The sequence below is a fragment of the Oreochromis niloticus genome, linkage group LG5 (genome assembly GCF_001858045.2).
Source record: "Oreochromis niloticus isolate F11D_XX linkage group LG5, O_niloticus_UMD_NMBU, whole genome shotgun sequence".
Taxonomy (NCBI): domain Eukaryota; kingdom Metazoa; phylum Chordata; class Actinopteri; order Cichliformes; family Cichlidae; genus Oreochromis; species Oreochromis niloticus.
This window is the reverse complement of record NC_031970.2, coordinates 18,330,731-18,352,699: the sequence shown is the minus strand read 5'-3', so window position 1 is coordinate 18,352,699 and position 21,969 is coordinate 18,330,731. Positions and strand designations below refer to the sequence as shown.

General features: G+C 39.7%; 2 protein-coding genes across 2 annotated transcripts in view; both read left to right on the top strand.

The window, feature by feature from the left end:
• Positions 1–1,987: 1,987 nt before the first annotated feature.
• Positions 1,988–8,013, top strand: tnfrsf1b (tumor necrosis factor receptor superfamily, member 1B). The gene is given in 9 exon segments (NM_001311338.1): positions 1,988–2,121; positions 3,483–3,576; positions 4,923–5,048; positions 5,167–5,325; positions 6,130–6,223; positions 6,303–6,550; positions 6,670–6,765; positions 6,913–6,971; positions 7,336–8,013. Coding segments are annotated over 9 exon segments (1,476 nt in total). The 5' UTR covers positions 1,988–2,070; the 3' UTR covers positions 7,885–8,013.
• Positions 8,014–12,846: 4,833 nt separating this feature from the next.
• trim62.1 (tripartite motif containing 62, tandem duplicate 1) overlaps positions 12,847–21,969 on the top strand; it is a 34,787-nt gene continuing 25,664 nt past the window's right edge. The window contains exons 1-2 of the mRNA XM_003459577.5: positions 12,847–13,246; positions 14,406–14,943. Coding sequence (XP_003459625.1) covers positions 14,536–14,943 — 408 coding nt within the window. The 5' untranslated portion in view covers positions 12,847–13,246; positions 14,406–14,535. The remainder of the gene's footprint in view (positions 13,247–14,405; positions 14,944–21,969) is intronic.

Genomic DNA, 21,969 nt, shown 5'->3' with positions numbered 1-21,969 from the left:
AGTATGATAAAACAAACCTCTCTGCCTTTTACTATTTCCCATGTCTCCACAGAGAGATCAAGCTGGGTGAGCTGAGAACGTCTCACCCAAAGACTCTTGAGCAATGTCAACTAGCAGCCACAGAGTTCAACCTGTGTTTCTGGTTTCTTTTTTTAGATCATTAAAAAGAAACTTAAAAATCTTTATTCGTGTGACAAAACTATAAACTGTGCCAACACACAGAAGTCTAGCCACACATATCTATCCACATCAGTCCTTTGAATAAATTAGGTAGTACAATAGCCATTACATTTGACCCATATAATTTGCAAGCTGTGCTTTATAGACGGCTGTGCATCTAGGTTGCTGTGTATAAAGAAATCTAGGGCATTCACTTCCTGTTTTAGAGGCGACTTCAATACGTATTTTTTCAGCACTTCTATTTTTTGAATGAATTGTTGACACAGCACTTAACTTTTTATTACCTGTCAGCTTTTACCAGAACATCCCGAATCCCATTAAATGATCAAATTAAAGTTTTCAGCTCCATAAGCTGATCCAAGGTCTCCCGATCTAGTCTACCGACCACATAGAGAAGTATGCTGTTGGCATAATACAGGCTAAAAGCAATGTAATTGCTGCATCCAAGGCAGCAGTGTGTGTGTGTGTGTGTGTGTGATTTAGACTAGACAAATGCTTACAGATAAAGTCCATTTACAACCGGAAAGGAAAGCTGGCAACAAAACCCAACGTTTACCAGAATCACTACACCTTCATTAAGGCACAAGTGAACCTGACTATAATTACATATTGTATCTAGTGTGTTGTTGCTTAAATGATGCTAGTCTTATGGCAGGTAAGACAAGATTAGCCTTGCTCTTTCAGCCTTAACCCTGGTTGTGTTAAATGGACTGAACAAATACAAAAGCACAATTCAAACTTGTAAGCAGGCTTACAAATGTATATAGGGTAACAAGTATCAAAACTTAGGTTTTAGGACAATGTCCTTATTTTGAGTCTTACAACTCCAACACTATGTTTTTCATCATCTTCAAACAACCTTGGTGACACGTAAAACTCAGGGCTGAACCTTAAGTAACCCTGCTAAGTCCCAAATGCTATTTTGCAGTACAGCCCTCAGCAGCAGGACTTGATTGCTGAGTTTGAATTTAAAGCAGCATAATTAGGCAGATGTAACCACGATAATGGGAAGTACAGAAGTCTGGTGCATTTATGCTGATCTAAGTTCGAGCGTTGAAGAGCAACAGACACACAATCTTCATCTCGATGCACATCAGCAAATTTAATGTTTACAGCTAAACAATGTCACATGCATTTTAGCTGAATAAAACTCTTTGTTTACATGACTAAATAGAACTTAGTAGCTGAGAATGCCAGATCCAATGTCTTTTCACTCAGATGTTTAGATACTGATAATAAAGCCCTACCTTCTTGTTGAAGCTAGTAAAGACCACTTAGCAAATCTACATAATGCGAAAAGATGTAGGTTAAAAATGACTTCCAAGCTGTTGTTCCAAGGTCTATTTCTTAATTTTTTTTTCTATTTGGCACATCATGTTACTGACTTAACAACCCTTTTCATATGTACTAAATTAATTATTACCTCTTCATACTGGTGTTCTGTCCATAGGCAGACATTTCTTTGTAGAAGTCTAAATTTTACTTTAACATGAAAGAAATATTATCCATAAACACCACTGTTTCCTTATGGCACAGCTAGCAGCTGGAGTGAATCTTACTCTTTTAACAGACACTAAATTCTTCCCCCAGGTAAACAAACGCTGAGATCATAGCAATCTTATACTGCGCATTTATAACGGATATCACATGTAAACATGTGGGAGTCCAACATCACTTTTTAAACATGAACTGTACCACTTCATATTAGGTTTTCACGAGATATGTGAGTGCGGGTAACTGGTTTCCTTCCTCCAACTACTGAACTCAGTTCAAGGAAACTGCTCCTGCTTACACATGAGCACAGTGAGTGTTGACCCGCCTAGAAATGAAAAGTACAGTGCGCACGCTGGCTGCCGACTCGTCTCCTCTGTGGTTTACTTTAAAGAAGCAATGAAGGACATGCTTTTACTGCTGTTTCTGCTGTGTGCCCAAACTATCAAGGTAGGCTTTGTCGCTGTCTTTACGTCTGTCATGCTTGATTGTACTTTTCATCGCAGACTGGATGAATACCAGTGCGGTGGGATTCAGCTAATGACCAGAGGGACAGTTTAAATGGAAAAGGAACTAAAGACGCAGTTCTCTGAAATCACTGAAAGACCGTCATTAACATTAAAGATTTAATGTAGAGATCTACCTTCTGTCACGTAAACACATTTAACCTTTTAAATGTCTTTCTGTATATTGTTTAATCTGATCACCTGTCCTGAAACCAACAAACGGAGTGTTTTTCATTTCTTTTAAAGCATTTCTTAATAGTCTGTATCAATGTGTTCATATTACAGTAAGTTTTACCGTGGAATTTTAATGAATAGGTTGTGCTGTGGTAAACCTGTATGAATGTTTGGTTTCGGTTACTTGCTCTCTAATGGAGTTTCAGACTGAATATCTCATTGCAGAAATGAAGTTGCAGCTCTTTCTTTCTTTATCTCCCTGTATCACTGTGCATTTCTGTTAATCATTAGTTATTTTAGGCATGAAGCCAAGAGCCAGAGGAAAAAACAGACTATTATCACTGATTAACTGTCAGGAATTAAGAACAAAGTGCTTCATAAATCACCTTTCTCATGACTCGCGGCATTACCGGTGGTCACACTACACAAGAATTTACTGCTTAGGAACCAGCGCTTCCAGGTCGCCGCCTCTGTTTCCTGTAATACGAGAAACACTGTGCTGCAGTCAGCATAATCGTTCATTTTGCTTGTCATTGGAGGCCACTGCGGTGAGGGAGTTTCATGTTTTTTTTGTGTGTGCATAGGACAGGTGTGCAAGCAGCTACAATGTACTTCAGTCTTTACTATCTTTTGGTGTGTGAGACAGAAGCACCGGCAGAGATGGCATATAAGTTACAGCATTGGTATGCGTGCACTGCCCAAACGCCCAGAAATACTGCAGAAAAAAGAGTCACTTCCTATGAATTCTGAACAAGAGTTTGCTTGTTTGACCATGTCTGCACTGGGGCCAGCAGCATTACCAGAAAGGAAAAAGTGGGCGAAGGTGTGGGTAGTCTGGTTCTACTTTAAGCTCCTATTTAACATACTCAAAAGTACAGCAGGTTACATCTCAACCTGTTTGTTTCCTATATCAGACAATGACTAAATCTTTGATTTTGAAATTACTATCTTAACTGAGTTGGCTAAAGTTTACGCTTATTGTCTACTTCTAAATTTTCCACATAAATTTGTAATTTCAGAATTACTAAATTTACCTGAATTACTGGCTCTGGAGGGTTACAGTGTTCTTCGTTGTCTACATCTAAGGAGCAGAAAATGAGATGCGCTTAAGTATTTGTCTGTTTCCCATAGGTTTGCTCTACACCCTACAAGAGTGAAAACGGACAGTGTCACAATGACACAGAGTACATGGACAGTGGCCTGTGCTGTACAAAGTGTCGCCCTGGTAAGAGTTGTCCTGTAAACATAATAAAGACTGCATTTTTTTTTACAAAACTTTCCACCACAACAGTTAGACTACAATGGTCAGGCATAAGCTATACTGAAAGTTGCATCACTATACAATGAACACTAACGCATATCATGAAACGTGTTAGTAAAACTTGGGTGTGAAGGTGTGAAAGAAGGAAATTTTCACCTACTGTGACTAATTATATGTATTTATAAGCTGCTGTTTACCCTCTTTCATCCTCAGAGACGAGGGAAAGCAAATGCGCAATACTGTTGATTACTTAAAAATTCAAAGCAGAGTCCATTAATTTTAATACCTTACACATAACACAGCGTAACAAACACAGATCGCCCAACTTCATTTGGAAAGGTGCACACACAAAGCCTCCTAAAATTCCACAGTTTCACATCTATTACAAACTGAAATAGACATGAAAAATCAAGCTATTACTATGTAGAATTTCATAGTTAAAATACAATGTGTATACTGTAACATAAACAGGTTGTACCTGTCAACAAGTAGTAACAATGAACACTCTTTTAAATGATACAGATATATTAACTACTAAGGCATTACTCAGTACTGCACTTTATGTGATTTGGGGAATAGAGAACAGGGACTTTTTTGTTCTTTCTGCAACAAAAACTACCAGCTTGTTAAAGGTGTACTCCCTGACTCTGAACAAAAAATGTTGGTTAATACTGCAGGTAGGCTGGGTCTCGTAATGACTGCACTAACAAAAGGTGCATTCACACAAGGATTTCCCTCTGTTTATTTCCTCTTTTGTTAAGCAGTGGCTTGTGTGTGTTTTTGGCTTTGTGAACCTCCTGCTGTAACAACAGTGAATTGGGCCACGCTGAGCTGGAATTCAGTTTTGCTTTGAAGCATTTCAGCCGTTTTGTCCTCGCTCCACCCCTGCTCATGAGATAACTTGATCTCCCATGCTTGCTAATCTCATCTCTCCCACTCAGTATGAAGTTAATTGTTTTACTTCCCACTTTACCACTGAGTGAGTGCAGCGGCCATTTTATTGGACTGCTTTTTATCGGTTAAATGTGTGTATTAAATGCTATAGTTGCAATAACTTGATGCACTAAGTGAGAGAGTATAAAGTATTGTATTATAATGCATTGTATGTGTCACTGTTACGTTATCAAAGTATGACCAGATTTTATTATGCTGAACAATGAACAACTATGACAAATAACATTAAACGTATCCTTTTAGCCTTTTTGAGGCTTTTGTGGAGTTACGGTGCCTATGTGCAGTAATAAAATGCATATAAAACTTATAAATTAAGTATAAATGTAAGTTAAGTACCTAAAATGATATAATTACAGGCTATCGACGGGGCACAAGTTGCACTGAAACTACCGATACTGTGTGTACACCATGTCCTCCGGATCAGTATCAAGAGAACTTTAACTACTATCCAAACTGTGCTACCTGTCAAAAATGCAGAGAAGGTCAGTGGATAAACTGTACATCTCCATGTTCTTACACTCATATTTGTCCAGTTATTGTTTTGTTTAATAACAACAAGCAATGGATGTGAGCAAAGAATACTTTTCTGTCTTCAACTAGAAAAGGGTTTACAGTATGCACAGAGCTGCTCCTCTACAACACCGTCCAAGTGTATTTGCAGACCTGGGAGGTACTGCATCATGGGATATGACGATCCATACTGCTCAGACTGTAGAAAATACAAACAATGCAGACCTGGCACTGGAGTGACTGCAAAAGGTAAAACTAAAACTTCTCTAGTCACTATGTTTTTATGGTACATGTTAAAATGATATTTTGAAATTTAAGGATGTACCATTTGTCAGATGAGCCAGCTTCTTTCTGTGAGGGTCTTCTGTAATTACTACTAATAAAAATATAACAAAAATAAAAGGAGAGGGGTACATGCTGGTGCAGTGGTTAGCACTTTTGCCTCAAGCAAGACCTCCTGATTGCCTGTGTGAGTTTCCTCTGGGTGCTTTAATTTCCTCCCACAGTCCACACTTATCTGGGTTGATGTTTTGATTTAACAAGAACAGGCCCTTTTCTAAGTATAGCTTTAACCTTAGTGGTTACTGGAATAGAAAAAATACTGATGCCGGCCAGTGGTAACCCTCAGCCTCCTCGTACATACAGCTATAATATCAGTTTCAAAATCCTACGTTGCCTTGTTCTGAAGTCATCACATTCACAAGATTTTCAAAAAACCTGACGAGATTCAAACTCCTCCGACAGTTTTAGTAGATACACCTACGGTATCAATATGAAACTCCTATGTCACCTTGTGCTTGAGTTATCGCATTCACAATCTTAGGTATCCACGCCACCTCCCCACCCAGCGGTGAGACAAAAATACCCCATCAGCCTTTTCACAGCTTTTATTTTTCAAAAAAGTTATATTTGTTCCACTCATGGACAAAGTTGTATGTTGTTACAGATTCATTTATGGATCAATATTAATGTTTTTTTTGTAACATGTTCCATACAATAGAAGTCATAAAGTGAAACACGTCATTAAAATAAATGTTTGTCTGTTGTTGCCAGGCACACCAAGTTCAGATGTGAAGTGTAAACCATGTCCCGAAGGCACGTTCTCTGACAAAACCTCCTCCACTGACCCCTGCCAGCCCCACACAGAGTGAGTGAAGGAGAGCTACGGTATTTCCACAAAGGTGTTCCAAACTCAAATTGCTGACCCTTCTCTTTGTTCTCTTCAGCTGCAATGGGAGGGCTGTTCTTAGAAAAGGCAATACTACCTCAGACACTGTGTGTGAACCGTACTCAACAGCTGACAATCACAAGAAGGGTGTCGGTACAACTCCAAGCACAAGCACGACCACAGTTGCACCAAGCTCAGGCTCGACGGCTCCGCTAAGAAGCACTGCACAATCTATCTCAGTTTCAGAAGAATCCTCCACCTATTTAATAACAAGCCGAGTGACCCAACAGCCTGACAGTAAATATGGTACTATAACTGACTAACTTTCAGACTACTCATAGAGGAAACTGCTGTATATGAAAAGTATTTCAAAAGTGCTCTTGTTCTTGCTTCTTCTGAGACGTATCTCTGCTTACCTCTCTTAGTTATAATAATTGCTTCCGTCACTGGATTCCTTATCATCACCATCCCCCTCCTCATCCTTTTTCTGCTATGTTATTATCAAAAAATCTGCAAGAAAGGTAAATATATGCTTTTATAGATATTATGTTTATTTTTGAGTTACATAACAGAATGATAAGGACCAATTACTTTTTAACTTCTTTACAAGGAACTGTTTTTATTACACTTTCCCTCTCTTACTTACTACCATTGTTCTTTTTTCTTAGACACTGCAAGTTTATCTCCTAAGGTGGATGCAAACGGAAACTGTGAGACTGCTGACGAAGTAAGTCTCAGCTTTCTATCTTTCATACTGAATACACCCTACATTTAGTAAAGTACACATCCTCTGTGGTCTACTGCAATTCAGTACAAGATCACTGCCATTTATTGTCCCCTTTTAAAGTTCATTGTGTTCAGTTTTACAACGATTAAATCATGTAACATTCCCATTTGCACGTTTATTGATATAATCCAGTCCAGTACAACACCACTGCTGTAACCACAGTGCAACATCCAATAACAGCATCAATAAAAACTGAGCTTTACAGGCACCATAAAAGTAGTCTTTATGGCAGAATAGTTCAGTGTTTGTGATTTTTTTTAAAAATCCGCTGGAAATGAACTTCTCTTTTTCTTCCTCCCCACAGAAATACACTGGGAAAACTCAGCTGAGTTTATTCAAAGTTGCATCACAAGAAAATGAGTGCCTGCTAGAAAAAGGGGAAGCCAGCAGTGACCACAGTCACTGCACAACCAATACCGAAACTTTAACTAGAACTGATGGTTGCAGCAGCCAGGAATCCATCAGCCCTTTACACTCCACTTTTGCTCTTGACAATCCATTGTCTGTTCTGTCCGAGCCCATGACTTTGCTCTCCAACATAGAATCTGCTGCACCACAGCCCAGTATCCAAACACAGACGTCCTCTCAGCCCAGCAGCCCGCAGATCATCACGCCCATGACTACCAGCCCACACGTCAACGTTAACATCACTTTGCACATAGGAAACGGGTCCTGTGGGACACCAGCTTTCATACCCGCTGACTTGATAAAACCTGACTGTAAGCTCCCCTATGGAGAGGAAGAGGAGTCCTTTAGCACCCCACAGCAAGAAGATGGCAAACAGTCACTAATGTCAGTGCCGGAGAGTTCCACTTACTGCACCGAGCACACAGAGCAAGACTCATATGCATGAAAGACTGATGTTCACGTACACAACTATTTCCGTTTTGAAGGCAGAAACTGTTACCTATTGTTTATATTTGTACATATATGTATATATAAATATATATAAGCCGTGCTGGAAATAAAAATGTAAATATGGCGTTTTACTTCACTGATTACCAAGGAATGGCAAATTAAAAGGCGATGGAAAGAGGTGTAGTCTACAATCATCATAATATATTACATCTATATCCAATGTTTGTCGTAAAATGCATATCTTGTGTGTACAGTTTTGATGAAAGAATCACTTTCTTTTTTTAAGATACCACACATTATCATATTTATGATGTATTACATGTAAGGTAGCCTCAAAAATGTGTTTGGATACCAAAACCACACTTTAAAATAATGTAGGTCAACTGCACTAGATGACAAAATGTCAAAGATTAAGCACATTATTTTAAAGCAAAATGGCACAGCTACACTTTAAATTATATAAAAAAAAATACATATGCAAGCAAAAAAAACTTTGGTCATACAGCAGTGGCTCCCCTAAAGAGTTCAGTCACAGTGTTTCAGAAACTAGGCTGGGTTCCTTGCAGTTTGCAGAAACTGCTTGACAGTGTTGGGCCATGAAGTCAACTAGTTGAAATAGCTGTGGTTTCCTCCATGTGACAGAGGGCACAGATATCCGCTCATTCACGCTTCTCTATGCTGCATGTGCTCTGTGGGATTTTCGATATTCTGTGAATTTAATTTCCTCATTTGCAAAATATTTCTACAACAGGGGGCTGGTGTGTTATTGCCCTGCTAAAAGATTGACTTCAGTCACATACGCTCATCAGACGCTCTATTAGGTACACCTTGCGAGTACCATGTTAAATCCCTTTTGTCTTAACAGTCTTAATTATCTTAAAACATTCCTCAGAGATTTAGTCCATGTTTTGGTCCACTGAGGCAACTGTGTGACAGTTGCTGCAGATTTGTCATATGTGCGTCCATGATGCAAATCTCCTGTTTTACCACATCCAAAGGTGATCTGTTGGATTCAGATCTGATGATCTTTATGATTTGAGGTTTGCGCATTATCCTGCTGGAAGAAGCCATCATAACTTGGTACCATGTGTTCCTAAAGGGATGGACAAGGTCAGCTATAACACTCAGGTAGACTGTGGAGTTTAAACAATGCTCGGTTTGTACTAAGGGGCCCAAAGTGTGCCAAGAAAATATCCCCCACACCATCACACAACCATCACCACCCTGAACCGTTGATACAAGGCAGGATGGATCCATGTTTTCAAGTTGTTTACACGAAATTCTGACCCTACCATCTGAATGCCGCAGCAGAAATTGAGAATCAGAGCAGGGAACATCTTTCCATCTTTCTTTTCTTGTCTAATTTTGCTTAGTGCATACACAATCTAGCCTCAGTTTCCTGTTTTTAGTTGACAAGAGTGGTACAGACTGTGGTTTTCTGCTACTGTAACCCATCTGCTTCAAAGACTGACGTGGTGTACATTGAAAGATGCTCTTCTGGTTACAACCTTGGTTGTAACAAGTGGTTGACATATTTTTGCCTTCCTAGCAGCTCAAAACAATTTGGCCAGTCTCCTCTGGCATCAACAAGATATTTTCATCCAGAGAACTGCTGTTGGCTGGGTGTTTTGTCTTTTACAGATAATTCTTGGTAAACTCAAGAGATGGTTATGTGGGAAATTCCCAGTAGATCTAAAGTTTCTAAAATAATCAGACCAGCTCATTTGGCACCAACAAATATGACACATTAATAGTCATGTAAATCACCTTTCTTCTCCTTGTGATGCCTGGCTTGAACTTCTGCAAGTCATCTTGACCACAACGCCCAAATGCACTGAGATCAAGCCATGTAATCAGCTAATCAGGAGTTGAAGAGGTGTACCTAACCAAGATGTAGGTGAGTGTCGACGTATAATTACATTTCTAGGGGGGTGTACATCACGTTATAGCAAAGGATTTCAGAGGGGTATGCAGTTACAGTGTAGATACAAGGTGTATTTCTATTTATGTATCTGGATGATTTAAGTTTGCATCCAAACATTTACACTTCATAATTTCTACGTCATAGTACCATCGATACATACAAGCTCACTCACACCACTACAAAAACAAACAACAGTACATGTCTGTTTGAAAATCATAGCCATAATTTTTGAGTTTTAAACATCACACACCCTTTTTATCCAAATTCCTTGATTCTACTTTAAATGTTCTGTGAACAGACTTACATTTGGTAAGTCTCATTTATCCTAGAAGTGATCCCTGCTGCTGTTTCACACCTGCTCTGCTTGATGTTGCTCACAATTATTCAGTCCAATCTGCTGCTACGCTTTCTCTGTCTGCCTGGTACCTTATGTTCTCAGTCAGAAGTCTTCCATTTCTCATTTAATTCTTTAACATTTTAAACAAATGTGAAAGACAGAAGATTTTGCTGATTTGACAAACTGTGCAAAGAAAGAAAGCTTGACTTTTTCCTTGAGCTAATTTCACTCGCCTCTGAGATCTGTGCAGTTTATTTCAAGTAGTGTAAACATAACTGAAGTGTAACTTCCAAAAACTCTTCTCTCACGTTCTTGTTGCTGAGCAATCACAAGTCTGAACAACAGACTATTTCAGCTAAGATTGGCCAGGGCAACTTATCCAAAAACATTTTTATACAGTGACATGTTTATGTTTTCCGAAGTAACAACATGATTTATAATTTTAAAAAATACTTTTTTGAACCACTGTAGTGAAGTTGGTCATGGCAAAACTATTTAAAACTATATTAGTATTTCTATTTTCGAAAATGGAAAGAGTACCCTATTACAGGTCATATATTTACTTTTGTAATGATGTATGAGGTGACAAGTTAAAAGCAAGAAGGTAGTTGTACCCATCACCCGTCAGGCTACTGAAACTCTGCTATAGCTTTGTTACTTGTATTTTAAGATAGTTTTAAAGGTTTTATACTTTTGGGTAGGGGAGTAAAAGAAGCAGCATATTTTCATGTGAAATACACCACCAAGCCACAGCATTAAAACCACCTTCCTAACATTGTGTAAGTCCCCGACCTGCGGCCAAATCACCTCTGACCCTTCACACCTCCGGTTCCTCAAGACCTCACGTATCATGCGGATGCATGGTCCTTGGAATCTGGGAAGTTTGGAGGCTAAATCAAAAGCTTTTTCCTTTCTTTAGGAAAGGGAGCACAGTTCATTGTTTGCCTGGTTCGCAACAATGTTTGGGCACTTGTTATGTTTCAAAGAAACATCCACATGAATGCCAGAAACCAAGGTTTCCCTGAAGAACACTGCATTCTAACAAGATAATCACTGTTGTTTACTTCCTCTACAGTGGTTTTATTGGTGTGGCATCTTGTTGTAGTGGGTGTAGTTGGTGTAGAGTAGCAGGGAACTACAGCAGGCTCTGGCTGCTGTCGATGTGAAAGTGCATGACTTTACTATCAGAAAGAGACTACACAAGTTTGACTTTCATGGGAGGAAAGTCAAGAATCCATCATGAATTCGACTGTGTATCAGAGGGTGCTTGAAGAACATGTGAAACCATCTGTAAAAAATAAAAAAAAATAAAAGCTGAAGCAGAACTGGAGACAGCAACATGACAATGACCCAAAGCATACCAGCAAATCCACCAAGGACTGGCTAAAAACTAAGAAGTGGAGAGTCCTGGAATGGCCAAGTCAAAGGCCTGATCTTAATCCCATTGAAATGCTATGTGGTGACTTGAAACGGGCTGTACATGCAAGAAACCCCCAGCTGAAAGAATTCTGCGTTGAGGAGTGGGGCAAACTTTCTTCTAATCAATGTCAGAGACTGGTAAAAGGTGTCTCACTGAAGTTATATCAGCCAAAGGGGGCAACACTAGTTATTAGGGAGTAGGGTGTCCTAACTTTTTCCTCCATTAAAATACACATTTTTGTTCATATCGTTTTCTTTCTTTTTTTTTAATGCGTAACAAAATGTTAATTTTTGTTGTTTAATTGCAATTAAGTCACTTTCTTTTCCAGTAATACATGAAAACATAATTGGACATTGATATGTGAACAGTTCTTAATAAAGGGCTGATTATTTAATGGGGTGTCTTTTTTAAAAATATATGTATGTATATATAACATATAACACACACCTTTAGGTTCTGAACTAATATATCAAGACACCTTAGGAAAAATATATAATACAGCTGAGAAAATATAAAATATAGCTAAATTTGTATAAATCAAGGCCTAGAAGCACACAATTATACATATTATAGATATTCATGATACATCAGTGACCAAGTGACTCACTTTTACATGTGGGTCCCTGTCCCAGATTTTGTTTGGCTCTAGTTTACAAAAGTGAACATGCCAAAAAAACAAAACAAAAACCCAACAACAACAACAAAAAACAAAACAAAACAGAACAGAACAAACAGAGCCAAGAAAGGAAAGAGCTGCTCTGAATTGCATCACAATGGAAAAGGAAATGCACAAGTTTACAAAAACATCAAAAAAGACATTTACGATTAGAATAAGTTGGGACTCAAATAATATACAGCACATTTATCCTTAACCTTTAAGAAGTATAGTTCGCTTGTGTTTCATTAAGTTACACAAACCTCTCAGCATTATTAACTTTAGTCCCAGTTTGGAAGGATCTGCTTACTCTAATCAGTGTCTCAGCAGAGCCACTCTTCTTTATAGTATTAATAAACTAAACTGTTGCATTTTGCTTTAATATACAAAACCCGCGGTTCTTCTCTGACTCTTGAAGAAACCGTTTATTTTTGATAAAACAAACGCTTATCCTCTGTCACAATACCTAAACCTGAAGATTAGGGTAGTTTTTTTGCGGACGCTTCTGACACCTGCTGGTCGAAGGTGGACACTACAACATCTCTCTCCTTTGACTAATAAAATTGTTTTCAGTTAGAAGTGGCAGTTACCTTTCATGGCAGTTGCTGAACTTTTTTTTAACGTCAGGCAATTTGCTCTACAAAAAAAGTCGCTAACGGTCGATTTCTGTGGATTTCTTTCTTGCAATTAGCTAAGCAGCAGCAGCAGCTGCTGAACGAAGAGAGAGGATGTACGAGTCGCTTCATTAGGAGAGGGGGATAAAACTTTACACAGTTTTATTCCTTGTCTCGTACTCAACTTGATAATCATTTAAATTACCACGCTACATATAAATTACTCTCATTATCTTCCAAATGTTAGTCATAGATGACAAGTATCTATCTTGCGAACATTGTGTGTGGTCGATTTCCCGGCCCCCCTCATGTTTCGGTACAGTTGGTTGAATCCGTTACCGCTGTGTATTGCTCCCTTCCTGAAAGACACTTGCGTTGGAGCTGCTGATGTCGCTGATAGAAAGCTGGTGAGTTCAGGCTCTTTTTGCTGTTTTAATTCGTTTCTTCTATTAGTAATGGGCATTTTATGGAACCCTCAACCTCCCGTACAGATTCCCACATACACTTTTCTAATTATGCGGCTAATTAAATCAGTGTTATGCCTCTTTTGTGTCCCTATCTCCTCCCGCTGTGGTTGGCGGTGTCGTGGTCCTGGTCGCTTATGTTTACAGTTCCTGCCAGCGAGCAAGGAGGATGAAATATGTTATATAATGTGTATGTATCCTAAGCAACACCTCATATATTGGTCCGATAGTTTGTGATAGATGGTGCGAATTAAATAAAAAGAGCAGCACAGGATCTTGAAACCCTTTACGGAAGGGTATTTAAAAGGCAGCTTCTTAACACCGGGGAAGGAGGTGGACAAGGAGCGGAGATAATACTGACTGCTGCAGGTGTTTGCCTGTTGGTTTGGTTGACTGCTGCAGACTGTTGCCATTAGAAATGATCAAATCCGTTTCAAAGAGCGAGGAAATGGGTGCAGCAAAGTAGAGAACTAGTTTGGTAGAAACGTTAATGTACGTCAGGTGTTTCGCCAGGTAAAGAGGAAGCTCACAAAGTGAAAGCAAATAGCAGGCGTTGTTTTATGAGAGCAAAAAGGACTGCTTTAAAAAGGTGCTACATGCTACTGCGAAATTATTGAAGGGATATTTTGAAAGTTATGTCCACTGCCTTCATTAGGTCATGAGGTTTTGAAGTGCTTTAATATAAAGTTCGGATAATTATATTGACTATCCATGAATGTGCAGTTGATTTCAAATTAATTGATGTGCTAAATGCTTCTGGAAAAAAAGGATACTTGGTACACTGCCATAAAATACTAAAATCACAAGCAAATATCCCAATCTGAGAAGCTGGAAAGTGTGATTTCTTTGTGTCATTTTTGATACTAATTACAGGTCTAATCTAAAAACCCATATTTAGCCTGTGTAATCAGTTTGTACAGAGCTATTACAGCTTACTAGAAGCTCTTGTGTTCTAGATTAAATATTAAAGGGTTGTTGTTGAAGTTGATTTTGTTAATGTGTAACCAAAAGAATGTCTTCCCATAACTTATTTAGGGTTTGGCTGATTAAAGGTTTGAGATGCCTTATTGTCTTTTTGTTTATTATTTTTACACCCCAACAGAGACATTAATCTCAGGATTCCTGAAGTCAACTCCCACATGGCAGTGAACCACTTCCTTACAAACTGAACCAAGTACACTCTGCTCCACAACGTTGCCCTCTTAGATGCCTTTCAGTGTCAGTTTTTGCAAATGGCTTGCTCTCTGAAGGACGAGCTCCTGTGTTCCATCTGCCTCAGCATCTACCAGGACCCCGTCAGCTTCGGCTGCGAGCACTACTTCTGCAGAAAGTGCATCACCGAGCACTGGAGCAGACAGGAGCCTCACGGAACACGGGACTGTCCCGAGTGCCGGAGGACCTTCGCCGATCCACTCCTTTCGCCAAGTCTCAAGCTGTCCAACATTGTGGAGCGCTACTCAGCCTTCCCCCTGGACGCCATCCTTAACGCGCAGAGGAGCTCCTACCCCTGCAAGGACCACGAGAAGGTCAAGCTCTTCTGCCTCACCGACAAAAGCCTCGTGTGTTTCTTCTGCGACGAGCCGGCGCTACACGAGCAGCACCAAGTAACCACTATCGACGAGGCTTACGAGGAAATACAGGTCAGTCATAGCGCGCACACTCTGACAGCTCATTAGCAAGAGCGAGGCTGACATTTTCTTAAAACCCATCAGCACTCTGCTCCACGTTCAGACTCTTTCACCCCGTGGGAGCTGCCCAGACAGTTCAGCATTAAGTCCGCTCCTGCCCAGAGAAGCTGCACTGAAGCGGTTTGGGGATTTGGTGCTTTTTGCTTATGAGTTTTTCAGGTACAGCAGGTGCTGATGAATGAGGCACATCTAATTTGCTTCTCCCTGATGCCCACAAGTCCACTGACCTGAAATCATAATGAGATTCCAGTTTGTAAGTCTCGTTATGATCAGAGGTTAATAGTTTCATTTCTTGGTTTGAACTGAACTGAAATGATGGTTAGGAATACAGCCCCTGCTTCCTGGAATGAATCAGAAAGAAATTGAAAGAAGCAGTCACTCTTTAGGTTTGTTCAAGGAAGTTAAGAGAATAAGAGAAATCTGATTTATTTAGATTTTTTTTACTTCTTCTTTACTTCTTTACTTTTTCGGACTTCCTGTTTTTTTTTTTGTTTTTTTTAAATACAAGTACATGTTAGTTATGTAACAGCTTTTTATTTAATTAAGTTTAGTTTTGGGCTGTCAGTATCTTCGTCTGCTTTTTCATTGTTATGCCTCTGGTTTGGCAGTTTCTCCTTTAAAAGAAACAAACAAACTTGCAAATAAAGTTCATATCGCCAGGCTGATCTCTGGAATCGGTTGGGCACCATTCCTGCCTAGGCAAAGTGCTTCTCTACGCAGAAACGCATGGCTTTTTTTTTTCACATTACTAATTAAAATCCTGGAAATATTCCAGGAAAAAAGCATTTAGATTAGTTAGACATGCAGCATCCACATTTCAGATCTGGCAGGGGACCCTTGTTGCACATCAACGTCATTTCTCTTTCTCCCTATCTCTTGTCATCTCTTTGCTTTCAGCTTAGCCCGAAATAATTTAAAATTTAAAAGGGAAATTTGATTTTAGAGATCTTGACATCAGCAACTAACAGATGCTTGAAAATAGGAGAGGGGGAAAAAAACTACCTCAGTGATTCATTTAAATCTAGAATATTAGGAACTAATTGACTGTAACTGTGAAGAAATGAACTTCTCAATAAAGCGTGTGTTTAATGTGTCATTTGCATTTACCCTGAGTCATGTTTTCCACATTAACGAGAATAGTTCAGTGTTTGCTTTCCCTTCACCATTTGGGTATTTCCATTCCCACTGAGCCAAAATCCAATAACTGTGAAACAAAGCTCCTAATCCTTTTCCTTCTCTGCTCCAGTATACAGAGCAACACATTCCAGTCTAATGTTATGGAGTTCCTTTCAGTTCTCATGCCTGCTATTGCCAGTGTAGTTCATGTTCATGTCTGCAGTATGTAACATAAAACACTTTCTGTTTTCTTGATAGTGAGCACAGTGAGGTTTCTGATAAAAGAGATTTATAGTTACTCGGAGGGGTTTTTGAGGTTTCACTGTCTTTCAGTGCATCTCAAACCAAAACCTCAAGTCTCTTTTAGATATCGCACTAATGAAGTCTGAGTTTCGGTTTCAGTGTCGTGATGCCACTTTTGCTGTATACTTTATTTTTTACGCTGAGGCTTACTGTTCTTCTTTTTAGAATTGGAATTTCAGTCAGGAGCAGAAAAACCATTAATCCCCTCAGGGAAAGTCTATCAGCGAGATGGTCTCAGCCTTTGACTATTCATGATGCTGACCTCAGACACTCTCCTGAAAGTATGTCTTTGACATTGGCAAGCTCATTGTGGTGTGGTACTGTTAATCAGTGAGAAGGGTTATATGCAGACTGCAAGTGAATTAAAAAAAAATTGCCAAATAACACAATGTGTCTTTTATTTTTGACTTCCACCATGAATATTCAAAACTTCCTCATATTATTAGTTTGCAGTCTGCCTGCCCACAACTCTGTCCACAGATTTAGCTGTGATTATATTACTAACTATGCGTATGGTTGACTGAACACCGAGACTGTCAGTTTAACTAGCAAATAAAGGCCCAACTCTGCATCTGCATCATATGTTTGATGACTGCCTTTTGAAAGTTTTCAGTGGAAGTGGTGATTCACATCTCTGCTGCTTCTCAACCACTGGATTCTAGGGAAATAATTTTGTCCCAACCAGCACCACATACTTCCTTGTGATCAGTTTCATTTAGCCAGCAACCATTTGCCTCCCAGTTGCAGAGGGCTCATAGGCAATGTCTCCACACCTCCAAGCTGCGTTGGGTCAAAGTCTTTCTAGGAGCAAGTCTTGCCACTTGGCAGCCATCTAGGTAAGGCAGTTATTTTCGGTGAGACTAAAACCAGGGCATAACCTATATTGCATTGATCACCAAAACATGCAAATTTAGAAGTCAAATCTGTTTTAAAACAAAAACTAAGTACATTTGGTAATTTTGCCACGCTAGTTAAACATATTAAATTTTATGTATTTTATACTGTAAAAGATGATGCAATAATACAGAGAAAATCCCAGCAGTCAGACAACCCCTTGCGAATAAAGGGAATAAAGAATAGGGAGAGTGGCGTCAATAGTATTTACAAATTTATGGTTTCATCAACCTTAGTCCACTTAAAGAATTGCTCTCCACGTTCACATTGTGCATTTACCATTTTCTTGGTTTATCATTCACATTCTTACATCAGGAGATATGTTTTCCACCACACTTGAAGCCTTCATGAACCTCAACTTTTGCCATGGACAGATAAAACGATGTGATTGGCTTTATGCTTTCCCATTTCACTTCTTATAATTCTTAAAATGTCACCCATAGTGTATCTACTGTTGTACATAATCCACAGTAGCGGATTTTCAGATAACACACCCCAACTCATTTGTCCAGTTACAATAATTTGGCACTGCACTCAACCATCAGTTCAGTTGGATGTGTTGTACTTGTAGCAGCAGAGATGAGGAAGTCTTGTCAGGTAAGTTCACTTCTTTCTGTCTTCACATTCCCAGATTTCAACCATAACAGACTCTGACTCAAGTGTCATCACTTGACTTTGTGCAGCTACTTCTGGAGCTCCAAATGTCTTCATGGAACTTTTTCACTTAGAGCTTTAAACAGACTTTGGCTTGTAAAATCTGTGGAGACCTCTTTAACTGGGGGAAAAAAGTGCTTAATTGGATTAAAACCAATTTGTATGATCTAGGTGTTTGTGAGGGTTACAAGTAAACATAATTAGGCAGTTTGTGGATAGTAAATAGCTACATTTTCCCTTCCTTGTTCTGCATTAAATATAATTAACAGTGCTGTGTGTATTAATGCTGTCCTCATCAGTTTCCAATCAGGCTGTGTGCTGGAAGCTTGAGAAAGGTCAAAACTGTGTAATCTTGGAGCAGAAGTAATTAGGCCCAACACAAGATGTTTCTCTTTTCTTGGACACCGGCTTGTCCCTCTGCTTGGAGTTCTTTTCATGGCGGCGATCTGGCATTTTGTATTCTGGCAGGAGACTTGGAGGCTTCCCAGATCCACAATACTGAAAGAGAGTGTGCGCACACAGTGGCCCCATCAGACACAAGCATGTCCCATGATGATCTTGGCAAACTCGAATTTGTAGATCTGCAAGTCCGTGGCTCGTTACATCATGCCTCATCTATATCAGACGAACAACTTGCACATTTTCCATGTTATTTATTTGTTTTGCAGTGAGCAGATAGGAGCTGAGTGTCAAACAGAAACAAATGCGAGAGCTATGCCTGCAGGCTTAAACTTCACTTTTAGCGTGAGGCTCGGCAGTGTTTCACTAAATGCCAAAACAACATGGCGAGGATGTGTTAAAATGCAGCAGAGATCACATCCAGTGTTTTGACAGTCATGACCAAAGGGGCACATGCCCTGCCAGTATGATGGTGTATTTAAATAAATGTTAGAGGTTTTGTAGAGTGGGGAACTGTTTAGATATGGGAAAAGGATTTGGAAGGCCAAGTGCCAAAGCTTTGCCTCATTATGTTGAAATGCTGGAGAGGCTAGCAGTCTTTGCCAAAGTCATTTTGAATTCTTACAGAAATCTTCTGAAGAGAGTGCAAGGAGCGTTTCCCTAGTTTGGTTATGATTTTGTTCATGGGGAAAATGAAAGTCAAACTTACTGTCAGTCGTAATAGTTCAGCATTACTGTCCAGTTTCCCAGCAGTGTTTGAATTTAGGTTAAGTCAACATCTTCATCACCCTGCAAGTGGATGACACCTCTTTTTCCTCAGTAATCTTTTTTTTAATCTCAGCTTTCCAGAAAGCAGAAGGCTGATGATTTGTGTTTCACAATCAGCAGTCTAAGGATGGAAGAAATCAAGTTTTTTACATTTGAAGGAAGCATACTCAGACTGAGATCAGATCATAGAATAGACCTTCATGATGAAATACAAAGACATTCAGCGCAAACATTTTTTTTTTTTTTAACTCTTGTGTGTCTGCCAGAAGACCTATTTTGGAGAAACTTGCAGAATAAGTAATGCCTAATTTCTGAGCACTTGACCCTTAAATAGCTCATTTTACAGTGTAAAGTCAAGTCAGTCATGGCTTATATTTGTATTTAGACTCTTCTCAACACATTTCCATATGAGATACCTTTTTGTTTCTTATTCTCAAACTAGGTTTAGATGGAACACCCTTCTGTTATGTCATGCCACTACTGCTTTAACTCTGATGTTTTTGGCTGGTCTACTCACGAGAGCAGCCTTTCGTTAGTCTGTAGCAGAATGTAATCTCCTTAGCCTGGCATGTCACTCTGCTGACCTCAGGCCCTGAGTCTTGATGCCACGTTGAGAGCTTTACCTCCTGCTGATTTGCATCCTTTAACCGGTAAATGCTGCTGTGGCCAAATCTGTAATGCACAAACACATATGACACCTGACTTTTGCATGGTGATGTGTACACATCTGGCAGGCATTTACTCAGCACATAAGTGCTTGCTCGCACACATTTTTTTTTTTTTTTTTTTTCTCAACATAAAGGACATTAAGGTAGGATCTGGGAGGATTTGTCTGCAGCTCTGCCATTTGCTTCAGGGAGCAGAGATTTGACAGGGAACTAATGCTTTCTGATTAGGTAGGATTTTATTCCAGCAGTCATATTGGATGATTTGGGACACCCATTTAAAATGTACAAGAGCAAAAAGCACTCTTAATACAACATTCTTCCAAACGTCTTGTAATCTAAAACATTAAACAGAGCCGCAGATAGTCTCATAAATATCACCATTTAAATACACTCCAGACAACTCATTATGGCATGTATATAAAATTTCCCCTGTCGGTTTTATGGTTAATTCATCAAATAAGGGTTTATCCAAGAGGCCGCATATCATTATCCACAGAGCTTCATTCCTTAACCAGGTTGAGCAGAAGCTTTATTTTGTGGGAAATAACTCAGTCATGCATCAGTCATGTTAATGTTGGAGTGCTGGAGCCATTTTAAAAAGAGGCTGGCTGGATTACTGCACCCTGATTGGTGCTGGACAGAGTTGCATACTTATTACCACACTGCTGTGGCCCTAATGTTGGAAGTCAATTCCTGTGGAGGACAAAATGGAAGACACAGCAGCCACTTTGCCTTAATTGTGATGATGAAGATTGTCAGTGGGTTGTATGCAACCACAGCATCGCAGAGATTGACACACTCTTCCTGCTGTCAACTTGCTCGAGGGATGCGTTTCCACTCTACATTCTAGTTGTATTGGACCAGATAAAGAGGAAAATGGATTGCAACCGCCGCTTAACCATGAATTTGGAGCTTTAAGTTTTGTTTTGTTTTTCCCAGACACTATAGATGCTGTAGAGTATATGTGTGAGCTGTGCAGTAATGCTAGTCTCAGTTTGACTGAAGCCCACGCTGCAGAAGAATTAAATGATTACTGTAGTCTTGAGTCACCCACACAGACTTGTCACTCAGGGTGTCCAGATGTACCTGTGTGCTGCTATCTATTAACACCATTCTTATAGCAAGGCATTATATGCTTATCGGGGCACAAACACGGGGGTTAATCACAGAAACCCATTAGCATTTTCCCGTCTGCCTCGCTCTAGTGCAGGGTGGTGTTTGAAAATGGAGAATGAGCACGCCAGCCTTTGAAGTGTTCCTCTGGTGGTTTAAAAACAGGGCTGTCTTTCACTCTCTGACTGTCAGTGCCTGGCCGAGAGCTCTCTCTCTGAGCCTGCCATCACCACGCATGGCCGTGCTGCTGCAGTAATGAGTCAGGCAATTTCAAGGGCACCCACGGCTGCCATCTCCCCTGTGGCTTGCCTCAGTCTGCTCTCTTTTCCTCCAGCAGCTCCATCTTTCCTTCCGTCTCTCTGTAAATTTTTTTTTTTTTTTTTTCCATTTACTTCGTTGCGTTTCTCGATAATCTTCTCATTTCTAAAATATGGGCTTTATTGAGTACCTCATAACTGGTTCTTCTGAGAAAACCAGTTCCCAGCTCTCCACCCTTCTGTTTTTCAACCATACACCCCAGACAAATTAGTTTGTCCATCTCAGCGGTTGGTCGTGGTATTGTGGCAGAGGAGCTTCGTTTGTGCAGAAATGGAGCCACGGGGAAAGACAGAACAGTCATGTTCTATTAGAGAACGGGGAGAGGTGGTAGCTCATCCTGCCCTCATTACTGATAGCACTGATGATGCTTGAGGCAGAACAGAGCCAGGCAGCATGTTTACTTCAGCCCAAGCTGTTGGATTAGCAGATAAACATCTGCATTGATTGGAAAAAAGCGAGCTGGTGCGGCCTCCATCACGCAAAACATTTTGTATTGTTTAGATCATTACTTTGGCCTGCGCCAAGTGAGTCAGATGTCTCTGCATCTGTTGTTCTTTTAAAATGTTTATGCATGCCTTCTGCAAAGAGTTGATTTTGCGACTTGCCATATGTTTACTAGTCATTTCTCCTTTCAGTAGAGGGCAGGACGCATACAGGTAAAAGCTGTTTGCCTAGCTGCAATATGTATCTGTTAAAGACTGTTCTGAACAGTGTCTTTAGGCTAACATGATTTAAAATGCATCAG